This window comes from Haliaeetus leucocephalus, unplaced genomic scaffold (assembly GCF_000737465.1).
Source record: "Haliaeetus leucocephalus isolate CR32 unplaced genomic scaffold, Haliaeetus_leucocephalus-4.0 Scaffold450, whole genome shotgun sequence".
NCBI lineage: Eukaryota > Metazoa > Chordata > Aves > Accipitriformes > Accipitridae > Haliaeetus > Haliaeetus leucocephalus.
The window spans coordinates 5,002,233-5,021,998 of record NW_010972886.1 but is presented as its reverse complement, the minus strand read 5'-3'; the positions used below and the strand labels follow the sequence as shown (position 1 = coordinate 5,021,998).

The 19,766-nt window shown below is 41.2% G+C and overlaps 2 protein-coding genes across 3 annotated transcripts in view; both read right to left on the bottom strand.

Moving 5' to 3' along the window:
* Positions 1-1,870: 1,870 nt before the first annotated feature.
* Positions 1,871-7,226, bottom strand: LOC104836426 (pantetheinase-like). Its single transcript, XM_010575033.1, has 7 exons — positions 6,965-7,226; positions 6,739-6,869; positions 5,669-5,861; positions 4,846-5,137; positions 3,412-3,785; positions 2,374-2,544; positions 1,871-1,990 (listed from the first exon to the last, which is right to left on the bottom strand). Exons 1-7 carry the CDS (start codon positions 7,016-7,018, stop codon positions 1,871-1,873), a joined length of 1,335 nt encoding a protein of 444 aa, XP_010573335.1. The 5' UTR covers positions 7,019-7,226.
* A 1,811-nt stretch (positions 7,227-9,037) lies between these two features.
* SLC18B1 (solute carrier family 18, subfamily B, member 1) overlaps positions 9,038-19,766 on the bottom strand; it is a 15,043-nt gene continuing 4,314 nt past the window's right edge. Inside the window, exons 6-14 of one of the 2 annotated variants that reach the window (XM_010574676.1) lie at positions 19,471-19,627; positions 17,831-17,967; positions 16,013-16,114; positions 14,935-15,026; positions 13,693-13,788; positions 12,822-12,896; positions 11,287-11,380; positions 11,140-11,186; positions 9,038-9,603 (exon numbers count right to left, since the gene is read on the bottom strand). In XM_010574676.1, coding sequence (XP_010572978.1) covers positions 9,531-9,603; positions 11,140-11,186; positions 11,287-11,380; positions 12,822-12,896; positions 13,693-13,788; positions 14,935-15,026; positions 16,013-16,114; positions 17,831-17,967; positions 19,471-19,627 — 873 coding nt within the window. In that variant the 3' untranslated portion in view covers positions 9,038-9,530. The remainder of the gene's footprint in view (positions 9,604-11,139; positions 11,187-11,286; positions 11,381-12,821; positions 12,897-13,692; positions 13,789-14,934; positions 15,027-16,012; positions 16,115-17,830; positions 17,968-19,470; positions 19,628-19,766) is intronic. The other variant, XM_010574677.1, reaches the window with a different exon arrangement.

Sequence of the window (19,766 nt, the reverse complement as noted above, 5' to 3'; positions counted from 1 at the left end):
GCACGTCTCCCCGGCGCCCGTGGGGGGGGGGGGGGGGGGGGGTCTGGAGTACGGAAGGATAGAGGCATCCCTGTCTGCCTCTACCAGCAGGCACCACCGCCTACTGCCTGCAGAGCTGGGAGCTCAGCCAGGAACATAATGCCAGTTAAACAAATCAACCCACTGAGCCCCCTGAATAAAAACTTCACAAAACTACAGCGGTCCAGGCTATACATGGCTATGGGCAATGTAAGAGGAAGCTTATCCTAGAGCACCCTCGGCTTTTCACACCTCCATCCTCCCAATCCACTCTCCCCACCCCTGGACTGCTCTATGCCCCATCTCTGCTACTGCCTGAGGGTGGCGGTTATCTGAGGACTTACTTTCGTGAAACGGGATGCAATCTGGTGCTAAATCAGCTTAGCTGTAGAGGTAGTCTGTCTTCAGAGTGTGGTCCTGCTCCTTTACTTGTGCTAAGAGAGCCAGCGTGGAAGACTACTCCTCATTTGAAGCACTAATCTTGCAGTGGAGAAGCCCCTGTGAAAGGTCACATCTGCAACCACGCAATCACTGCAAAGCAATGAGGAAATGCGGGCGGGGTGAGGAAATCGGAAGCCACTCCTTGTAGCAACAGCACACACATGTCGCTTAGCTGTAACAGGACAGCGTGTCCTAGGGCACAGATACAAATGTAGAGATCCTCTACTTTATCTCCACAAACAAGTACAGTGTTTTCCATTACTTCTATTATATGAATTGCAGACAGTTACAATTTAATACATTTACAGACTAAAATCTTGTTTTTACAATATTCACTTTGTTCAAAACCAATGAATTTTGCAGCCTGCAAGTCTATTTTTTATGACGTTGGTCAGCTTAAATGTGAGCAATGTTTTTATTTCAAAACAAACCCGCAGAACAAACAATAGAATTAACCGCACATAGAAATCTTAGCTGCCTCACACAGAGTAATCCAGTCCACATGCTCAGAAAGTACAGTCTGCAGGGCCTGCACCCGCACACGTGCCGGTGCGTTCAATCTGTTCAAACTGTTCACTAGCCTTTCCCAACACCTGCCTGCACAGTCCTGCCTCTCCCTCGCACCAGCATAAGCAACCATTTCATGGGAAGACAGATATGCACCTGCAAAATTGTTCATTTTGAGGATTTTTGATATGGACCCATGTGACTGCTTGAAAAAGGTGACACAGTTATCATATATCAATAGTTTTGTGGAAAGGAAGTTTTCCACACCCTAAACTGTGGCCAGAAAGATTGAAGTAGACTCTTCCAACTGTAAGTTAGAGCACGGCATGAGAACACAGTACACTGTGTGCTGAGTTGAATGACTGTTTTTGAAGCAATGGTGTTTCAAGGCTTGTTTTCTTTTTCAAAGTAAATGATAAAAGTTCAATCATCGGCCTTCGAAGGTTCTGTTAGCCTCTTAGAAAAGTGTGTGTTCAGAAAAGTGTGCGTTCAGAGATGGGACAGGACAGTGTTGTGGAAATGACTTCTAATACTCCACCAAAAATTTCAAAGAATTAAAAATAGGTTGTTATTGGGCCACAACCCACTTCTATGTGCCTGAATCCTACACAACTAAAGCCAGAGGAATTTATTTTCTATTGTCCCCAGTGTCAAGGTCAAATCTATGACAACCAACACTATCATATAAAAACACATACAGAACTGCCCAGCAGAGTAATTTCTTTTTGCTGCAAAATCAAGTCAACAAATCAATGTGGAATGACTATGCTTTTAGATAAGGCAACTTGAGAAATAGAATGCCATTGTAATTATGGGTATTAAGATTAATTAACATTATGATTAATTATGGTTAATTAGCATTACAGAAACAAGCAGATGTGATCTTAAAGGATCTGCAGTGAAATCATGGTGAAGGTTGCTCTGTGTGTGGAGGGTCCTTTTTATACCACCTCCCAAAGAGAGTTACACTCAAAACTGGCTTTGATGTACTAGTCTGACTTATCAGATGTCCATTGGTTAGCACCTAGTTATGGAAAAGTAAAATAAACAGGAACATCAGCAAAGCAGTACTCTTGTATGACAGATGCAAAATTCATTAATGTCAACCTAGTTGAGCGATGTGGTAGCTCACATGGAGCTACCATGAAGTCTGAGAAAAACTACACTTCTGTCTTGAGCAAGATCATGTTCCAGGGGATTCAGGGGGAGGGGGAAGAAGGGAGTCGGCAAAATGGACCTGCTGTGTGAGTGCAACCAAGAAAACCAGGCAGAAATAAAGCTGCCTTGAACTCAAGCCAGTTACTCAAGTAGAGGACACTGATAACTACTGAGATGCTCCTATGTCTTGTAGTGGCATTTTGACCATTTGTATTACAAGTCTGACAAATCACAAGGGTGTCCCATTACCTCAAACTCCCCGGGGGCCAGCTGCACCCCACTGTACAAGACTTCTGGAAAGACATAGTTGGTGCCAAATGTGCCTCTGAGGGAGAACATCTCAAACTTGGTCTGAGCTGTCTCCACCGGCTGCCCGCACGTGTTCAGGTCTGTGCTCTTGCACTTGAGCAGTGTCCATATCTGCAGGGAGAAGGATACAGAAAGGCAAAATACCTCTAAGCTTTCAACAGTCAAGGGCTGGATTTGACTGTAAGAAAAGCTGTCATGATGAAGAAATGATCCAATACATCTACTCATTTCTTTAGGCCAAGAGGATCCATGGGTGGCACCTGAAACTTTGTAAAAAGACGGTTCTTTGCCAGCACTGCAGCAAAGCACTGTGTCTGTGTGTTTACAAGTTATGTACGCATTCATGCATAATGCATATGCGTTTAGTCATAGATGTGGAATAGTTTGTGACCTAGGGAAGTTACTTCAGCTCTGGCTGAGTTTCCTAAAAAACTGAAGCCATACTTATTTGCCTACTCTAGTGGGAATACTCTAAAGATATAGAGGAAAGATACAAAGCCTAACAGTGAAATTTAAAAGAATCAATACCCTGACAAGACATGTGAATACAAATGTTATATCTGTATTTAGTTTCTTCATTTTGTTAGATAACCGCATGTTAGAGAATCACATCAGCACAATGGTAAAAACCATTGAGCAGAAAACAGCTCTGTTGTGACAAGAGCATCCCTATGAAGACAGGGAGAACTCTACAATCTTCTCTCCCTTTTGCACACAGATATGGAAACCTCCTTGAAGCATTATAGCACAGGGTCAACTCAGGATCTTCACTTTCATCATTTATAACATAGACAGAAAAGCAGGATCAACACCCCTAATGAAGTCAAAATGCATCATGAAGAAAACAAATGTTTTCAGAGGGGCCTAAAAAATGCCTCCTCTTAAACCTCCTCAATCAAAAATAAGACAAACGCAAATCGGCTGCAAAGAGAGTACTGCAGCCTTCCCACTGTCCAAATAAGAACAGAAAACTTTTACCTGCAGATAACACTGTCCTTCAACAACATGTAGCCCGTCAAAGGCACCCAGAACATAAACGTCATCTTTCTGCTTATCTGCCATCTTGTAACTCAGATGGCAACAGAGGTACTGCTGGCAAATGGCACGATTTCCCTCGGGTTCAGTGAGCTCCATGAAGGAGAAGAGATCATGGTAAATGACCCCACTAAAACAGTGGTTGTTTGATGGAAGCTGCTCGATCCTGCTAGCATACAATTTCCAATTAACAGCAGCAGGATAGTCAGGAGAGAGACGTGGGCACGAACTCAGTTCTGTCACCAAAAGGTGACCATTCTCCGTTTCTGTATTGTAATAATATGCTCTCAGACCGCCTGGGGCATAAATACCACTCCCTGCAAACACGTAACACCAGAAAGCTTTTAATCTGAAAGCAAGTGTATGGGACAAGCAGGCAGTCTTCACTAATTAAGCATGTGCCAAACTTTATTCTAATGTTTACCAGATTGTTTTGAAACTAAATTAAGCCTTCACAGACTACAGTCCTAACCTAATGCTTTTTGCGATCAATGGAAGTAGACCAAACTCTGATGTTTCATGTATTGTAAGATTAGTGTGCTAATTATATGCCATTATATATGATTTAAGTGCTTGAAGCTATACATTCCTCATTGAGTTTAGCTGCATTAGGAATCAGTATTTCTGATGAAAATGAATGGTAACACTGTCTAAATCAAAAAAATTCTGTAAGGAAAAGATATTACCAAAAGTCAAATCTTTATGCAAACTCTTTACATAAATAAACAAATCTTTAAAGCCCAGAGTAAAACCTATCCATAAAGGAGTTGTATGACATAGGGTCATCAATGACTGAGAACTAAAGGAATGGTTCATATCTGCTTTTATTTAGAAGGCAAAGTTTAGGGCTACATTTTAGGAACACCAGTAAGTTTCTCTCACTTCTGCAAGCACGTGCCCACAAAACTTGCGCTTGACTATTAGCATCTGCTCAGGAAAAATACACAGTGAAAACAGAGTCTGCAAAGAAAACTTGACAGGAGGTCTCCAGCCCAGAAATAATGTTTGCAGGACACACAAGAACATTTCTCAGAGTTAGGTTTCCACCTAGTGGAGACAAAAAAAGTTTGGGCCTTCACATGACCAAACATCGACAGACACCAGGGTCAGAAGATGAAGCATCACATGCATAAACTCTCAGGACTGATCATTTAACAAATAACTAAAGGTGTTCTAGTCAACTTAAGCATGTCTGAGTTCTTACATGTCACATTTTGATTTCCTTTTTATCTGCACAAGTTCTCTTGTCCAAGTGCTGTTGACATGGGTATGCATGGCTAAAGCTGATTGATAGGAATTTTTGCTCAGGTCAACTGCACTACATAGATATAAATGTTGTCCACGTGAACAAGATCAATTAGAGAAATATCACGTTACCTGTCATATCTAAAGTGAAGTTGTGCATATTTGCTGAAAGAAAGTTGATGCTCGTTCCCATGGCCCATGCTGAGTGAAACTGGACCGCTGACAACAGTGGAAGAGTGTTACCCCAAGCGGTTGGGAACAGAATGGTGTCATCCTGAAATCTGCTTGCCAAGACCACAGCTGGGTCATGATAGAGTATGTCTGCACAAGTGAAAATGCCAAAATAGCCAAAGGATGTATTGAAAGTCACAAATTGTGGATCCTTGGGGTAATTAAACTGTTTCTCTGTCACAAAAAGGTTGTACTGTTCATGGAAAGGAAGGAATGGAGGAAAAAAAAAGATTAGAAAAGAAATCAAACCATTTAAATCAGTCTAAGATTGAATATAATACTCATTCACTTAAATACAAGTGGAGCGTATGTTTTGTGAACATGCTATACCTTAATTTCAAAAAGGAGAATTCATACCTCTGCAAGAGGAGTCAAACACAAATCTCCGTGGTCCTGATTTATACCAGTGAAGGGGATTTGTATTTGGTTAGCAAGAGTTTAGGACATTAATATTTTAATATCTGTTAATATGTGTTACTTCCTATTGAGAAGCAGTAAAAATAGAGGGCTTATTGAGTTTTAATTAATTTAATTTAATTACTTGCTATTAAGTTCAGAATAGCAGAAATTAAGATATCTTAAGGCAGTGGCTTTCACCCGCCCTCTGACACCTGCTCTGTATTGACTCTATGTACAAATACATTTAAGCCTGGGAAGCAGCTTGTTTCACATCTTGAATCACCCAAGCATGATGCACTTCCTGAACACTGTAAAATCCTCTTACCTTGTGGTAACGAGCCACCAGTTTCCCTTCTGAGTCAAAGACAACGTTGGTATTGTACCGATAGTGACCATCACTTGGGCACCTTGGATCACTGGAATTACACGGCTTCTTGTCTTCCATATTTGCAACCACATAGATGCAGTTATTCCTCGCCAGATAGCTCAGTTTTTCCAGCACGGGTGAGGGAGCAAACCTAAACAGCAGGCAAGGAAGAAAGGAAATAAAACATCAAAACCAGCCAATCCATAAAAATGCCCACGCTAAGACTTCTGATCACAAGAATGATAGGTTTAAGTTAGTCATATCTAATATGAGACTGTCGTATCCTGTTATTCAATAGCAGGCAGTGGTTTTGTGCTTCAAAGCTTAGTGTGCTGATACTCTGGCTTCACCTCCCATTACCTAAGTGAGGAACACAGGGGTTTCCTTGCAGTGAAAATGAATCTTTGCACCTTCAAGTCTCTGTTCTCTGCCAGCGTGTGGCACAGCGTTGAAGTTACACCGACACATGGGCTAGTATCGGCTGTTCTGCTTCGGCTCTTGATTTGCCTGCTGCACTGAGGTAGCTTAGGATTTGTTTCTTCCATGGTGCGTTTTGTTATCTTTCACCAAATATCGCAGCTTCAAAAAATGGTGCAATATATTAAGGAAAATAACAGAATAAAAAGGCTACCACATCATGATTCAAAAACATAAATTTGAAATTGTGCAGTATATAATTTCAGTAGTAGCTGTTATTTTATTCACAAATACTCCTAATATTCCTATATCTTAAACATTTTCTACAACATGCATGGAATACATTACTGAAATGTTGATTCTGTAAGTTTTTTTTCTTTTAAATAAATCTCAACCTTTATGAGTATACTAACTAAAATCAAAAGAATTACAGTGAGAAAAAATGGCAAAGAAAAATGATGAAGGAAGTTTTCTGAAGCTATTTACATGATGTCTAACCTGCCTTCATTTCACAACAGTTGTTCCAAGACACTTAAAACTATCGACAAACACTCCTAAAGGTAGCTGTCTTTCCCATTGGACCCTTCCCCTGTGCATAGCAGGGACAATACCTTCCAGGATCAGCACATGGAATCCAGTCCACCTGTGGGTCTGGGATATCCTCAAGATAAGGGTATATTGTTTCCCTTGTGAAGACCCAGCCATAAATGCCATCTTCAGGAGTCACAATGATATGGGCACCCTGGTACCAACATACAAACCCAAAAAACACCATTGAGAAAATGAATAAATGGTCAGTGTTTACCAAAATGAATGTCTCTAAATCTGTCATAATACCCGTCTGGCTGCTTCTTTGATGGCCGCTTCCAAAATTGCCGTATTTTTGTCCATCAGCACCAAGGCCTCCTCAGGAGAAACTGGCACTGCAGCACGTTCCCACTAGACCGTGCTGTGCTCGCAGACGGCTGCGATGTATCTGTCCAGGGCACAGGCCTCCGGAGCAGACAGCACCAAAAGCACGGCAGAGGCACGAGCTTTAGGAAGCCGCACGTCTGGAGCCTGGAAGTGGCCCAAGAGGAGGCTGGGGGCAAGCAACGAGAGGGGGCTTTAAAAGGGGAACTCTTGCGCAAAATCTGGGAATTCCCCAAACTGGCAGGAAGCGGACAGCAGGAGTTGCAACCACCCTGCCCGGAAAGTCTCCCAACATCAAAGGCAAGAGAGCTGCCAGCATTGAGCAATTCTGCCTTGTACCACTGGTAGTGAAGTCACCGCTGTGCTGCAGCTGAAGAAACACATCCCCTGCCAGATCTGCAAACGATTCAGGCGTGGCATTGCTGTAGCAATGCAGTTCAAGGCAAGCCCGGGTCGCAGCAGGAAAACAAGCCAGAGTTTGGGAGATCTCAGCAAAGACCAGCACGGACGCATTCCCGGCCAAACTCAAGGGCACAGACAGGGCTCCAATCTAGCTGAATGTAGTTTGGCTGTATCTGACACAGTCCCTACTTAGCACAGCTTCACAGATTGTACAACTGAGTTAGTAATGGCAGATGGGTATTTAGAGCTGACACTGCATGAGACAAGCACAGCACTAGCCAGGGGGGCGCCGAGTTCCCCACAGGAGATCCGACTGCTCTGCTTTAACCATGTGTCCAGGACCCCTGGATAATCACGGCAGGAGAACACACTTGTGAGTTGATTTGAACAACAAACCTGGAAACCAGGATTCCTCTTCAGGTTTCTTTCGCCTCCATTGTGTACATGAAAGAATGAAGAGGGGAGAAGATGTGTTGCCAGAAAACTAGAGGGGTTAGTTAAGCCAGTCTAGTTTCTACCAGAGTTCTGGTGAAGTTCATGCATTGCAGGACAGCTCATTAATTTCAATGACACTTCCACTCCTTCTGGTAATCCTGGCCACTTCTGAGTCCTAACAGCACGAGTCAGGTTAAGTGAATAAGTCATTCCACAAAGACAGATAATTCGGTCTCATGTCTACAGATCTGTACCTTGCGTCTACTTCTAGTCCTCTCAGCTCCTTCTCACCTGCCTCACCATTGGCACCAGCAGGGTCAGCACTTCATAATAGGCTGAGGAGTGCAGCCCTGGTTTCAGTAAAGCCTAACGCCTGATACAAAACGAAAGGGAGCTATTGCCAGGATGTTCCCAGGGGAAGCCTGCCCTTTGGTACCCTGATGCTTCACAGTTCAGCTGGCTACCAGAAACAGTTTTTCTTGCTAGTGCCTCAGAAAGGGCTCTGGCAGAGAAAGAAGTATTTCTCATGTAAATTCCAGTAGTTACTCACAAGAGAAACTGACTGGAAATTGCTAGGACTAGACCACTCTTCTTATTTATGGAAAAATGGGTACCATAGAGAACCTCTTCTAGGACCCGGTTCCGGACTCAAGGACAAATTAAAAGACTTGCCGTGACCAAGGTCAAGAAGTTTAATGTGAGTTTCCCAGGCATGCCCTTGTCTCAGTTCCCCTTGCCCTTTTTGTGCTGAGCATCCAGGGGTGGGGGGGGTAGGGGGTGGGGTGGGATGTGTATGTGTGTGCACGCATGTGCGTGTTCCCTACTGCTGGAAAATAGTAGCCCTAGACTTTTGATAGATTTACTGTTGCACAGGCAATTTGTACAAACATTCGAGATGGCATTTATTAGTAAAATAGATCTCACACACACCAAGCTGAGTCTTTATATGTAATACAAACATACATATGTCTATACATGTATGTATACACACACACAATGCCAAGACTTCTCCAGGAATGAAGATCAGTTAGTTCTGTGTGGAGATGCTAAGTCTTCTCTTCATTACCTTTGCCTCCCATTTTCAGGCACTTTCAAGATAATACAAGTGCTGGTAGACACAAAGTCTTTTAGACTCTCGTTGTCTAAGAAAACTCACAGACCTTGGGAAAAAAAGTTGCTTTATTGAAAACAATGTTGTGCTTAATGCTTTGTCATTTCAAATTGTTTCAACATTTTATGTTATCAGTTAAAGTATTACAAGACAGTGAACTTTCTTTAAAAAAATACAGAAAATCATGGTAGCAAAATAGTAGCTTTACCCAAGAATAATGCACTGCAGGCTCAAGTATAGAAACCAGACATTTGAAAACACACCTCTTCACATGCAGTGGTGCACTGTATACGGAACACAATTAAACAGGCGAACATCTGAGTGTTACCCATCATTGCAGCCAATCCACATGAGGACTTCCAAAAGAAAGGCAGTCAGTGTTTAGTGTTTCAAAACAGTAATGCAGCTACAACTAAACCACAACTGGTTGTTCACTAAGGGATCATGTATCCCAGCTCCAGAATAATGAAACACTGTTAAGTCCACTCATCTCAACACTAGGTTAAACCACAATAGTAAACAGAGAATTGAAAATATGTCTGGTTATGTTTCACTGCCCATCAGATGAGTTCTTTCTTCATTATTACCAGGAGGATTTTGCAGGCTGGAACTAGAACTGTTTGCACAAGGAAAAGACAGGAGGGAGGAAACAGGTTTAATATTCTTTAAGATACTTCTGTGCAATACCACCATTATAGCAAAAAAGCCACACATTGTGTGGAAAGAGCTAGGTGTATCACTGGATTTGGTTCCCCACTATTGCACAGAACCACTTACTACTGCTTTCACACCTATCGTTTCATGGAATCACAGAATGCTTCGGGTTCAAAGGGCCCTTTAAAGGTCATCTAGTCCAATCCCCTTGCAATGAGCAGGGACACCTTCAACTAGATCAGGTTGCTCAGATTCCAGTCCAACCTGACCTTAAATGTTTCCAGGGATGGGGCATCTACCACCTCTCTGGGCAACCTGTGCCAGTGCTTCACCACCCCCATCATAAAAAGTTTCTTTCTCATATCTAGTCTGAATCTACCCTCTTTCAGTTTAAAACCATCACTGCTTGCCTACTGCAACAGGCCCTACTAAAAAGTCTGTACCCTTCTTTCTTATAAGCCCCCTTTCAGTACTGAAAAGCCACAATAAGGTCTCCCTGGAGCCTTCTCTTCCCCAGGCTGAACAACCCCAACTCTCTCAGCCTTTCCTCATAGGAGAGGTGTTCCAGCCCTCTGATCATTTTTGTGTCCCCCCTCTGGACCCACTCCAACAGGTCCACGTCTTTCCTGTGCTGAAGGCCTCAGAGCTGGATGCGGTACTGCAGGTGGGGTCTCACCAGAGTGGAGTAGAGGGGCAGAATCACCTCCCTCGACCTGCTGATCATGCTTCTTTTGATGCAGCCCAGGATATGGTTGGCTTTCTGGGCTGCAAACGCACATTGCCAGCTCATGTCCAGCTTTTCATCCACCAGTACCTCTATGTCTTTCTCGGCAGGGCTGCTCTCAATCCCTTCATCCCCAGCCTGTACTGATGCCGGGGGTTGCCCTGACCCAGGTGCAGGACCTGGCACTTGGCCTTGCTGAACTTCATGAGGTTCACATGGGCCCACTTCTCAAGCTTGTCCAGGTCCCTCTGGATGGCACCCTGTCCCAAAGGCATGTCAACCGCACCACACAGCTTGGTGTCGTCTGCAAATTTGCTGAGGGTGCACTCAATCCTACTGTCTATGTCAATGGTGAAGATATTAACAGTACAGTACTGGTACAATAAACAGTACCGGTCCCAACACAGACCCCTGAGGGACACCACTCATCACTGATCTCCATCTGGACCTTGAGCTGTTGAGCACTACTCTCTGGATGTGACCATCCAGCCAATTCCAGCTCACAGACACGCTCCTGGAGGAACTGTCAGTAGGGTTTGCTCCTTATTGCCACAGTCCTGATGTGTGTATAGAACCGGCATTGTCTGTTTTAGGTCTCTATTTAGGTCAGCAGGGATTTAAGAAAGCATACAGACAAAGTATTTAAGCAATATTTTTACTGCTCATCTTGTCATTCGTTATCAGGTTGGTAGTGAGGAAAAAATGGAAGCACAGCTTTCAAAGGTTTGCTTTATATGGCTGTAAGTAAAATAAAGAATGAATATCTCGGCATACCTTCTCCTTGTTGCCTCAATGATATAGAATATTCCAGTTGCAAGACCCTTTGAAGAAACAGTCAGTTACAATTGTAATAATAATAACCTTATGCAATAACTCATAATCGCAATAGATATAAAAAGCAAAAAATATGTAATTACTTACACTTAACAGTGCCCATCCTCCTTGGATGGCTGAGGCCCATTCAAAACCCAGCTTTTCATTTAGAAGTCCTCCCAGAGTGGGACCTGCAAATGCCCTGCAACAAATCAAAATGAGGTATCGGCATCCCAAACAAAAAAGAGATCATATTCTCAGAGAACTTTTTTGTTGTGTTTTGTGGCCTCCCACCATTGATTCTCTCTCCTTTGTCAACAAAGAGATTGTCTTCCACAGACCTAACCTTCCTATAATCCACAATAAGTATTAATTCTTTGTTTGCCATGGGCCCAGTAAACCTGTCTAGTTACTTCCTCAGCTGGAAATAGGGTCCACAACAGAAAGCAGAACGCACTCTTTTCTGTATCTGGAATAGCTTAGAGGCCCCATTAAGGACCATATTCTAAGAAGGCACCTACACCAATCCTATCATAAAAGAAATTTAAACTCTCATCCCGCAAAATGTAAACCTGCCAAACTTCAAGACGAAAGACCGGTGGATATAGGCAGGTGGGGAAGCACATTGTGACAGACGTGGGCACTGCAAGGTTAAGCTGTATGTAACTGCCCTGCAGCGTCATGCCCATCTCAGAATGCCAGGAAAGGTTATGCAGCTGCTGTCATTTTATGAAACATCTTACATGATATGGTCTCTCGCTACAGAAAGGGACAAAACTGTGTAAAACCAGAAAGACTTCCTGGAAGCAAGTCACATAATAAACCCAAGTTTGATAACAGCATAGAACTGGGGTTTGGTATCTTTATACTATCTGTATCTGTACTGAACCCTATGCCAAATAAACAGGACAGCTAGAACTTCAGTTAGCTTGGAAAAAATCGTGCAAATTTGTACCACTGAAACCCACCTGCAGCCACAGAGGACTACAAGGACAGATAAAAAATTCCTGGAAGTGGCTTTCAATAGGGGGACTCTGTCACTTCCCACTGAGTGACAACTCTGAAGGGTCACTCAGCCAGTAGCGCCTTTCACTCATTTCTGCGATGACCACTGGGTAATAAACACAGACACACTCTGCTAAGCTACACAGGCACAGACCTTAAATAATGGCTGTGGTGGAAAGAGAAGATAAGATTCTACCCTAAGCTATTCCAGACAAAAGGAGGAAATGTAGAAAATGAAAGAGGAAGAACAGAATTAGTCAGGAGCAGATACCTTCTAGCTCACTCCATATGGGTGGACTTAACTTTGTAAAAAATTAGGGTCCACCTCTCTCTGTATTAAGCACTAAATATTTCAGTGACAACAAAAATGACAACACAGAAGTGCAAGCTAACATCCACTTAATCACTAGAGCTTTTTGATATGCAGGGCAATACATTTCAAGACGACAAGTTCAGAATCCATTCCCTTTTTGGGTAAAATGTCCACCAGGCACCTGTTTACCAAGAACCTTTTGAATCAAGGTCAACACAATGACTGCAATGCAAGACTTCTGGTTGTAACGCAGCAGGCTTTCATGTGGTAATAGCATAGAACAACCAAACACTCATAGCTTACAAAAAGGTGACTGTATACCTACCCAAGAGACCACATGGCATTGAAAAGCCCAGACACCAGTCCCAGCAGACTCAGACCTTCTTCAAATCCATTCTCACTGCAGAAAGACCAGTCAGAGTAGTACAATACATTACTGTGTCTCAGTCTATAGCCTTCTCCTATAGAGAGTTTCTCCCCTCCTTTTAATTTACACACAACATAAATACTTAACAAGCAGAAGCGTACAGTGGAATCATGTCTGTTTACCCAGTACTTTCTTCTTTGCTGCCTCTCGGGAGGACTGCAGTGCTACTCCTCATCTCTGATGTCTTCCAAATAGATTCCTAACATCACACCATCACTCACTCCCCATGTTTCATACCACAAGTGTAAAACAGTGACAGGTGGTTTTTAAGAAGGAAAGACTTTGTTCCAAGAGGAACATACTAGTAAGAGTAAATCAAGACCCTTCCTAGGTCATTACTCCCAAGCCTTGAGTACTTTGAGCAAGTATGACTCCTGTAGGTCCAGCTGTTAAAACCAATGCAGCCTGAAAATCCAGTGAAAACTGCTTGCTATTAATCATCCTCAGAAGCTGAAATAAATCCTATGTATATGAAACCAAACACAGGTCACCCCATGCTATGACACCCAAAGTCTGATAGACTTCAGTGTGTTCATAATACTCAGGTACACATTTACAAAATTACATTTGGAGTATAATCACCGGGGTGCTCATTCAGAAAAAAATAAGACAAAAGACTAGTAGAAGCATTTAAGTGTTACTTGCTGCCTTTGTCTCAAAAACAGGGAAAAAAGCCACACCAAAACCCCACTTCATATTCACACCTGAAAATTAGTTGCAGTTTCCTACTGTCAGGAACATGAAAGATGTGTGGGACAGAGTTACTTACTATGCACAGTCCAGTATCTCTGGAAACACTGGGATAGCACTCATGCCAAGGGAAAAGCCAATCAAAACCAGCACCAGCACAAACATCCACAGCTGACTGAAAAAGAGGCATTTAAAAGAAGTTAGCTGCTGAAGACTCTTTTCAAGTAAGGACCCCGTTTGTCTGAAGGCTGTTGTATCAGCTCTCCATGACTCACCAGAAAACTAGGTTTCTTGAAGCCAAAAAGAACTCTACTTTAATTGAACACTAAGACTTGAAAAGTACAGTTCTATGCTTAAAAAAAGACTTTGTAAAACGATTTTAAAATCCTGTGCTCAATTTAAGTATTTCCTTATAAAATGCAGTTCATTTTAAGAGAAGCACATAGAGAAGAGGTAGACGGATGCGCTTAACTCACCAGTACCTACGTCCAAGCTCCAGACTTGGTTTGTTGCACAAGTGAAGGATTTTGCAGCTAAAATATTGTAGCCTAATACATTATAACCAAATAGACTTAGCTAAAGAAAAGAATGTTGAAGATTTTACTGGTTTCTTTTTCTCACCAGCTCAGATGTATGAACTCACCAGTTACAAATGTATGATCTTCTTTAAAAATTAGAAGTCTAGGAGGAAGGATTTGACTAATTCTGCACATTAGCAAGCCTATCATCATCTTTAACAGAGTATGTAACCTAGGACAAATGGACTGTACAGCTGTTTTGTAAATGCAGCAGAGTGTTTTGCTGTGAATTAACTTGAGAGATATGCAATGCAGTGTTCAGGTGCAACTGACATTGTCTTTACTTAGCTAGCTGAAAACAAAGCTATAATCTGGCATTTTCCTCAGTAAGCTATATACAGAGACAAGACAAATCAATACTGCTGCACAGCCATGCAAATGAAATAGAGAAAATTGAAAAATAAGACAAAGAGAACTTTGTTTTGCTGCACTGGAAATGCCACAGAATTGGGAGGAAACGAAAATAAAAAGCAACATTCTTCCCACCATACACATTAACATGAGCAAACACAGTTAACAGTAAAAAGCAAAGGAAAAGGATCTATTTTATGAAGCTGTAAAATCTCCATTTTCAGATGCTTCCACTGCTTCACATTCATAGTCTCATGTTAGAAGTTAAAAAAAACCTGTTTCATGGTCAGAAGTGCTAATTATAGACTTGTGGACATACATGACTATGGTCATGATGGCTATCACAAAAACATCATGTAAGGGGACAGGCATAAGAAGAGGCAGTTCTGTACCTTTCAATGTGTAGTACAGGAGCAGGTCCTAACATGAAAAAGCACAGTGCTGTCATTAAGCCTCCAGATACCAGCAGCCACTTCCTGAGGTACTATGAAAGAAAAGGAAGAGGTATGTAATTTAAAGATGTGAATTTGTAATGTAACTCTTTTGTCTTTTTTAATGCCCCTCTTCTAAACCTTCATCTCCTGAAAAGTACGGCTCCTGTAAAGACCATCATTACACACAAACTGGGAATTCACAATTTCTCTGCCAGTTCAGAACATCATCAAGAAACACTGAATTCATGTTTCCTCATGACCAATGCAATCACTGGCAGCAGCTGCTTAATACAGAGATTTCTTTAGGATACTGAGTAACAGTGTTTCTCTGTTAGCAAAGTATTTTAGGTCTTACTTTTCCTTAGTATAAGAAATATCATGCAGCATTGCATGTAATTCTCATGTACAAAGGCCATTATTACTTTGTGTCAGGAAAAAACACTGTCAGAAAACTGGCAATGTCCTTCATGCACAGCACTGACAGTGTAGGTTCCCTTGATCAATTAGCAGTGGCTATAAACCAGGCAGTTTTAAGTGTATTACTGTCAAAGTCTCTTTCTATGACGCAGTTAAGAGCTAGAGAACCATAGCCAGTCAATGAGCTGATCTAATTTGGATATTACACTTTTCAAAAGATAAAGTCAATACAGCTACCCAGAATATCTTCACGCCTCTTCTCAAAAGCTGATAAAATTACATGTGGTCAAAAGCATGGATAACTGGGACATTTTCCCACTCTCCATTCCACATTGGCTAGAAATAGATTGTGCTTAGTCCACCAGAAAAGCTCAACACATTTCAATTACAGGTTACTTGTCCAACATCCTTTACTATTTTGGACGTTCTTGTACTACCTGGACCTTGCAAAAGAGACCTTCAGGATGGCAGTATTCAGTGCACATGCAGGGTCCTGAAAGACAAATCCCTTTACAGGACCAGGCCTACATCCATTGCTTCAATATGGAAAGTCCTTCAGCTTTAACTAAATGCAGAGAGTGCTTTACTAACCCTGCACAAACAGCAGGGTAGTACTTACTGGCAGTTTGTCACTTAGGAGTCCAAGGAGCGGAGAAGACAGGGAGTAAGAGAGTGCCAAACCGAGGAATACCAAGCCCACATAACCAGCTGGTAGTTTGAACTACAGAAAGGAAGACAAATAAAACAGAAAACAAAACATCAAACCATACATGCTACGTTCATTAAAGGACAATCCAAGAATTATATGTTAGGTCAAAATACTGAAATACATGATATTAAGTATTTTACTGATACCATACAGAGGTTTTTCAAGTATTTGAAGTCATCAGCAGAGCTCCAGTTTCCTTCCACTTCCATTTCTAAGGATGGTGTGAAAACACCTGACACAACTGTACTCGGAGAAAGCCTAAATAATCTCAGGAGGAAACACTATGCTCTGTCCCTGCACCAGCACACTGGATTCTAACATTAGTATCTGGCACATTTGAAACATACAGTTCAGACACTGAAATTTAGATGGATTTAGTCTTTACCTCTCTAATCTTTCCACTTAGAAAAGCATAAATACTGTAGTCATCCACTGCTAATCAGTGCATCTTAAAAGTAAGTAGTGCTATAAAACACAACTCTGGCTTTTCAACCAAAGGATGATTTTTATGAAAATGAGTAAGGGCTTTTTGCAAACACCCTGAGGTCTACACATTCCTAATGCAGAGACACGTTTCTATACTGAAACAAAACGTGTAATGAACCAAAAGCATCCTAGTCTCTCAAATGAGTGCTTTAACTACCAGTTAGAAGGTATTCCAAGATGTTTCATGTGGCATGGACTACATAAATATTCACTATTTCCTTGCCATATGCAAGCACATGATAATAACTCTAATTTAGTGGTTACAACACCTGCCAAGAAGGCTACAGCCCTTTCACATCAAGTATCTGTTAGCACAGAGCAGATGGAAAGCAGAAGAGCCACATCAGTTTGCAATATTCTACAGCGGAATAACTACAGCTCCCTTCTGGGTGGTGGAAGACGTACATTCACATCTCCAGTGATGTAAGATGTTAACACCAAGTCTCCTTCACCCTGGATGAGTGTTCGAAGTACTGGACTAGAGAAACAACAAGTAAGAGCACAACCACCTGTGAAATGCTATTCCCTAGAACAATGATTAATTAATAAACTGCTCAAAAAGCATTGCTTAATTTCACACAGGAACAGAATGTTAAACTGTTTACCTCAAACTCATTACATTAAACACCATGGGGAAAATAAATACATGAAGTAGGAAACAAATAAATAAATAAATATTAACATAAATAAAAACTAAATAAATAAAACAGCATTTGCCTTTTTAGTGAGCGAGTGAAGAAGTCAGCTAGCAGGCTACATCATTGCAATCAGTTTAATTTTGGCATTGCTGTAAGAGAAGGCAGAGCTGAGACATCATGTCCCTGAAAACAAATGTCCACATCAAGAGATACAGCACTGTCAGTGACTGTTGCAATTTTACAGAATTTGCTTTCAGAAAGGAGGAAAAAGTCCCTTGTTTACAAAACCAGCTGCTATGCCCTGTTCAGAGAAGGTATGCTGCTGTTGAAAGCCAATTAAGTGGAAAAAACACATTTTTAAAGGCCTGACATTTCCTCATTTTCAAAGTTACTGAGACCCAGCGGCAACAGATGGCATCCAATGGAAACTGTGATTTGTCAGTACTGTCGAAATCAAGTTATTTGGAAATCATATTATTAACAGTAAATTAAAGCAGTGTAGTTGGATAAGGCTTAATTCTGTTTAGGATATTTAAACCATATTTGTGACCAGTTATTTACTATTTAGCAAGTCAAGACCTCCCTGCATGTTAAAAGGACTTACCTTCTTTAGGATAAATAGAGACATTGTGGGATCCAAAAAGCCCAAGCATGCACTTAGAGAAAATATAGTAAGACAGAGTAGTAAGACTTTCGGCAGAAGAATGAGCTTCCAAAAGGAGTCCTTGCTAGGGATTGAATCTGTTTCAAGAGAAAAGGGGGGAAATTGCATTATTTTCAGCAGCATGAGCTCATGACTGATCTTCTTGCTTTAGAAAATAAATCAGTATTTCCCTTTTTCTAGTCCTAATACTCTTGTTATCTAACAAATCAAAGTCAATAGTAGACTATTGTGCACTACACTATTTTTATATTAAAAACCCAAATTTGATAGGTGAATAAAAGAAGTACACAATTTAGATTCCAATACTGCAAATCCCCAACTTGAAAAGAACAGAAGCATGTACTATTCCCAATTATGTGAAAATATGGCTACTTCTCTGTTAGTCCTTATACAATGAAAATCTCATGGATACGTCCCAACTTAAAACAACACACACACATGCATGAACTATTCATATCCAATCAGAGAAACATGCTTTGAAAGTAAAATAAGAAGATTGCTATTTATCAGTTGAGATCTGTCTAAATTTTTAAGCAACTAGTCATTTGGGTCTCCTACATGTTCAATTTGTACTCCAGAGAGGGAGCTTCTTTCAGATATCATGGTTAGATGTCATTTCTAAGGCAGGCTCCCTTCCTGATGCTGTTGGTGCTTTAATAGTTGAATGTGATCTCAAAGTTCATTGAACTAAAAGTTCATTCATTAGCATCCACCAGCTCAGAGCTAACATTTATTTAATGTAATTTCAAATTGGCTAGTAATATCATGACTCCATACAAATTTCAGTGCTCAGGGAGGTGGGGGGGAAGCCAGCAGTAGCATGGTTAAGCACTGTAAGTTTCTTCTAAAAGCCAATATATATATAAGTTATTCTCCAAGGTTTTCATATTTAAGAAGAAAAAATATTTTTTAAAATGTATTTTAAAGTTACTAGTTTTTATTCTAGGAAAGACTAACAGCACTGTAACCTTGCAATTACAATCTTGTGTGAAGAATTATCTTTAAGTTAACTTTCTGTCCAAGCAGGACCATCTAAAATTTAATCAAACTTATAAGACCTCCAGCACTTCAGTTAAACCCCTCACTTATTAACTTTAACATTCTTTCATGTTAATCAGATCCTGCATCATTCAGTACAAATAAACCTTTTTTTTTCTCCCTGTAATTCTGTTTTTCTTCCCCTCTGTTACCCCTCAAACACATCAAGTTCTCTTGTTTTAGGCAAAGCCTATCTCCAGCTTTTCTTCAACTAGCTGCAATGACAAGCTGATACAATGAAGACACAACTGATCCTTTACAAGCCCTGAAGCTAAAGAGAGAGAAGAAAACAAAAATTTATCTCAGTTTACTGCCACAGAGTTCTTAGTGTTTGCAGAGATGGGCATGAAGTGTTGGATTCATTCCAGGCCATCCGCACACATTAATTTTAGTTCACATTAAAACACGGGCCTGATCAAGAATTCAGCTAGAGCTTTGCCCTCTGAGTTGTATCAGACCTCAGAAACTGGTATTTTTCTAAAACACAGTTATATACATGAGAAATTAAGGTAAGTGAAAGAGACAGGAAGAAGGGTGCTTACCATATTTTGGTAATATGCACATATTCACAGGCACCAAGACCAACACTACACATCCCAGTGTAATGAAAGGGACCTCATAACCAAATGATTGATACAAAAAGCCACCTAAAGGCGGGCCCAGCACCAGTCCGAGTCCTGTAAAAATTTCAAGGCTGCCCTAAAGGATGAAAAAGAAAGCAAGCAAAAAAAAGAATGTGAGAAACTCTAGTGTTTTGTAAAAGCAATCCATTTTTCTGAGGAGCAGCACAACATCGGCTAGTGAAAAGAAAAAGGCACTGCATCACTAAGGGGGGTAA

What these genes read in the sequence shown, in the direction of transcription:
- LOC104836426 (XM_010575033.1), bottom strand. Translation starts at nt 7,018, where the DNA reads ATGGACAAAAATACGGCAATTTTGGAAGCGGCCATCAAAGAAGCAGCC. An exon ending in CCATGTGCTGATCCTGGAAG is followed by an intron (nt 5,862 to 6,738) that starts GTATTGTCCCTG and finishes CCTGCTGTTTAG; the next exon opens with GTTTGCTCCCTCACCCGTGC. An exon ending in AAGGACAGTGTTATCTGCAG is followed by an intron (nt 2,545 to 3,411) that starts GTAAAAGTTTTC and finishes TTCTCCCTGCAG; the next exon opens with ATATGGACACTGCTCAAGTG.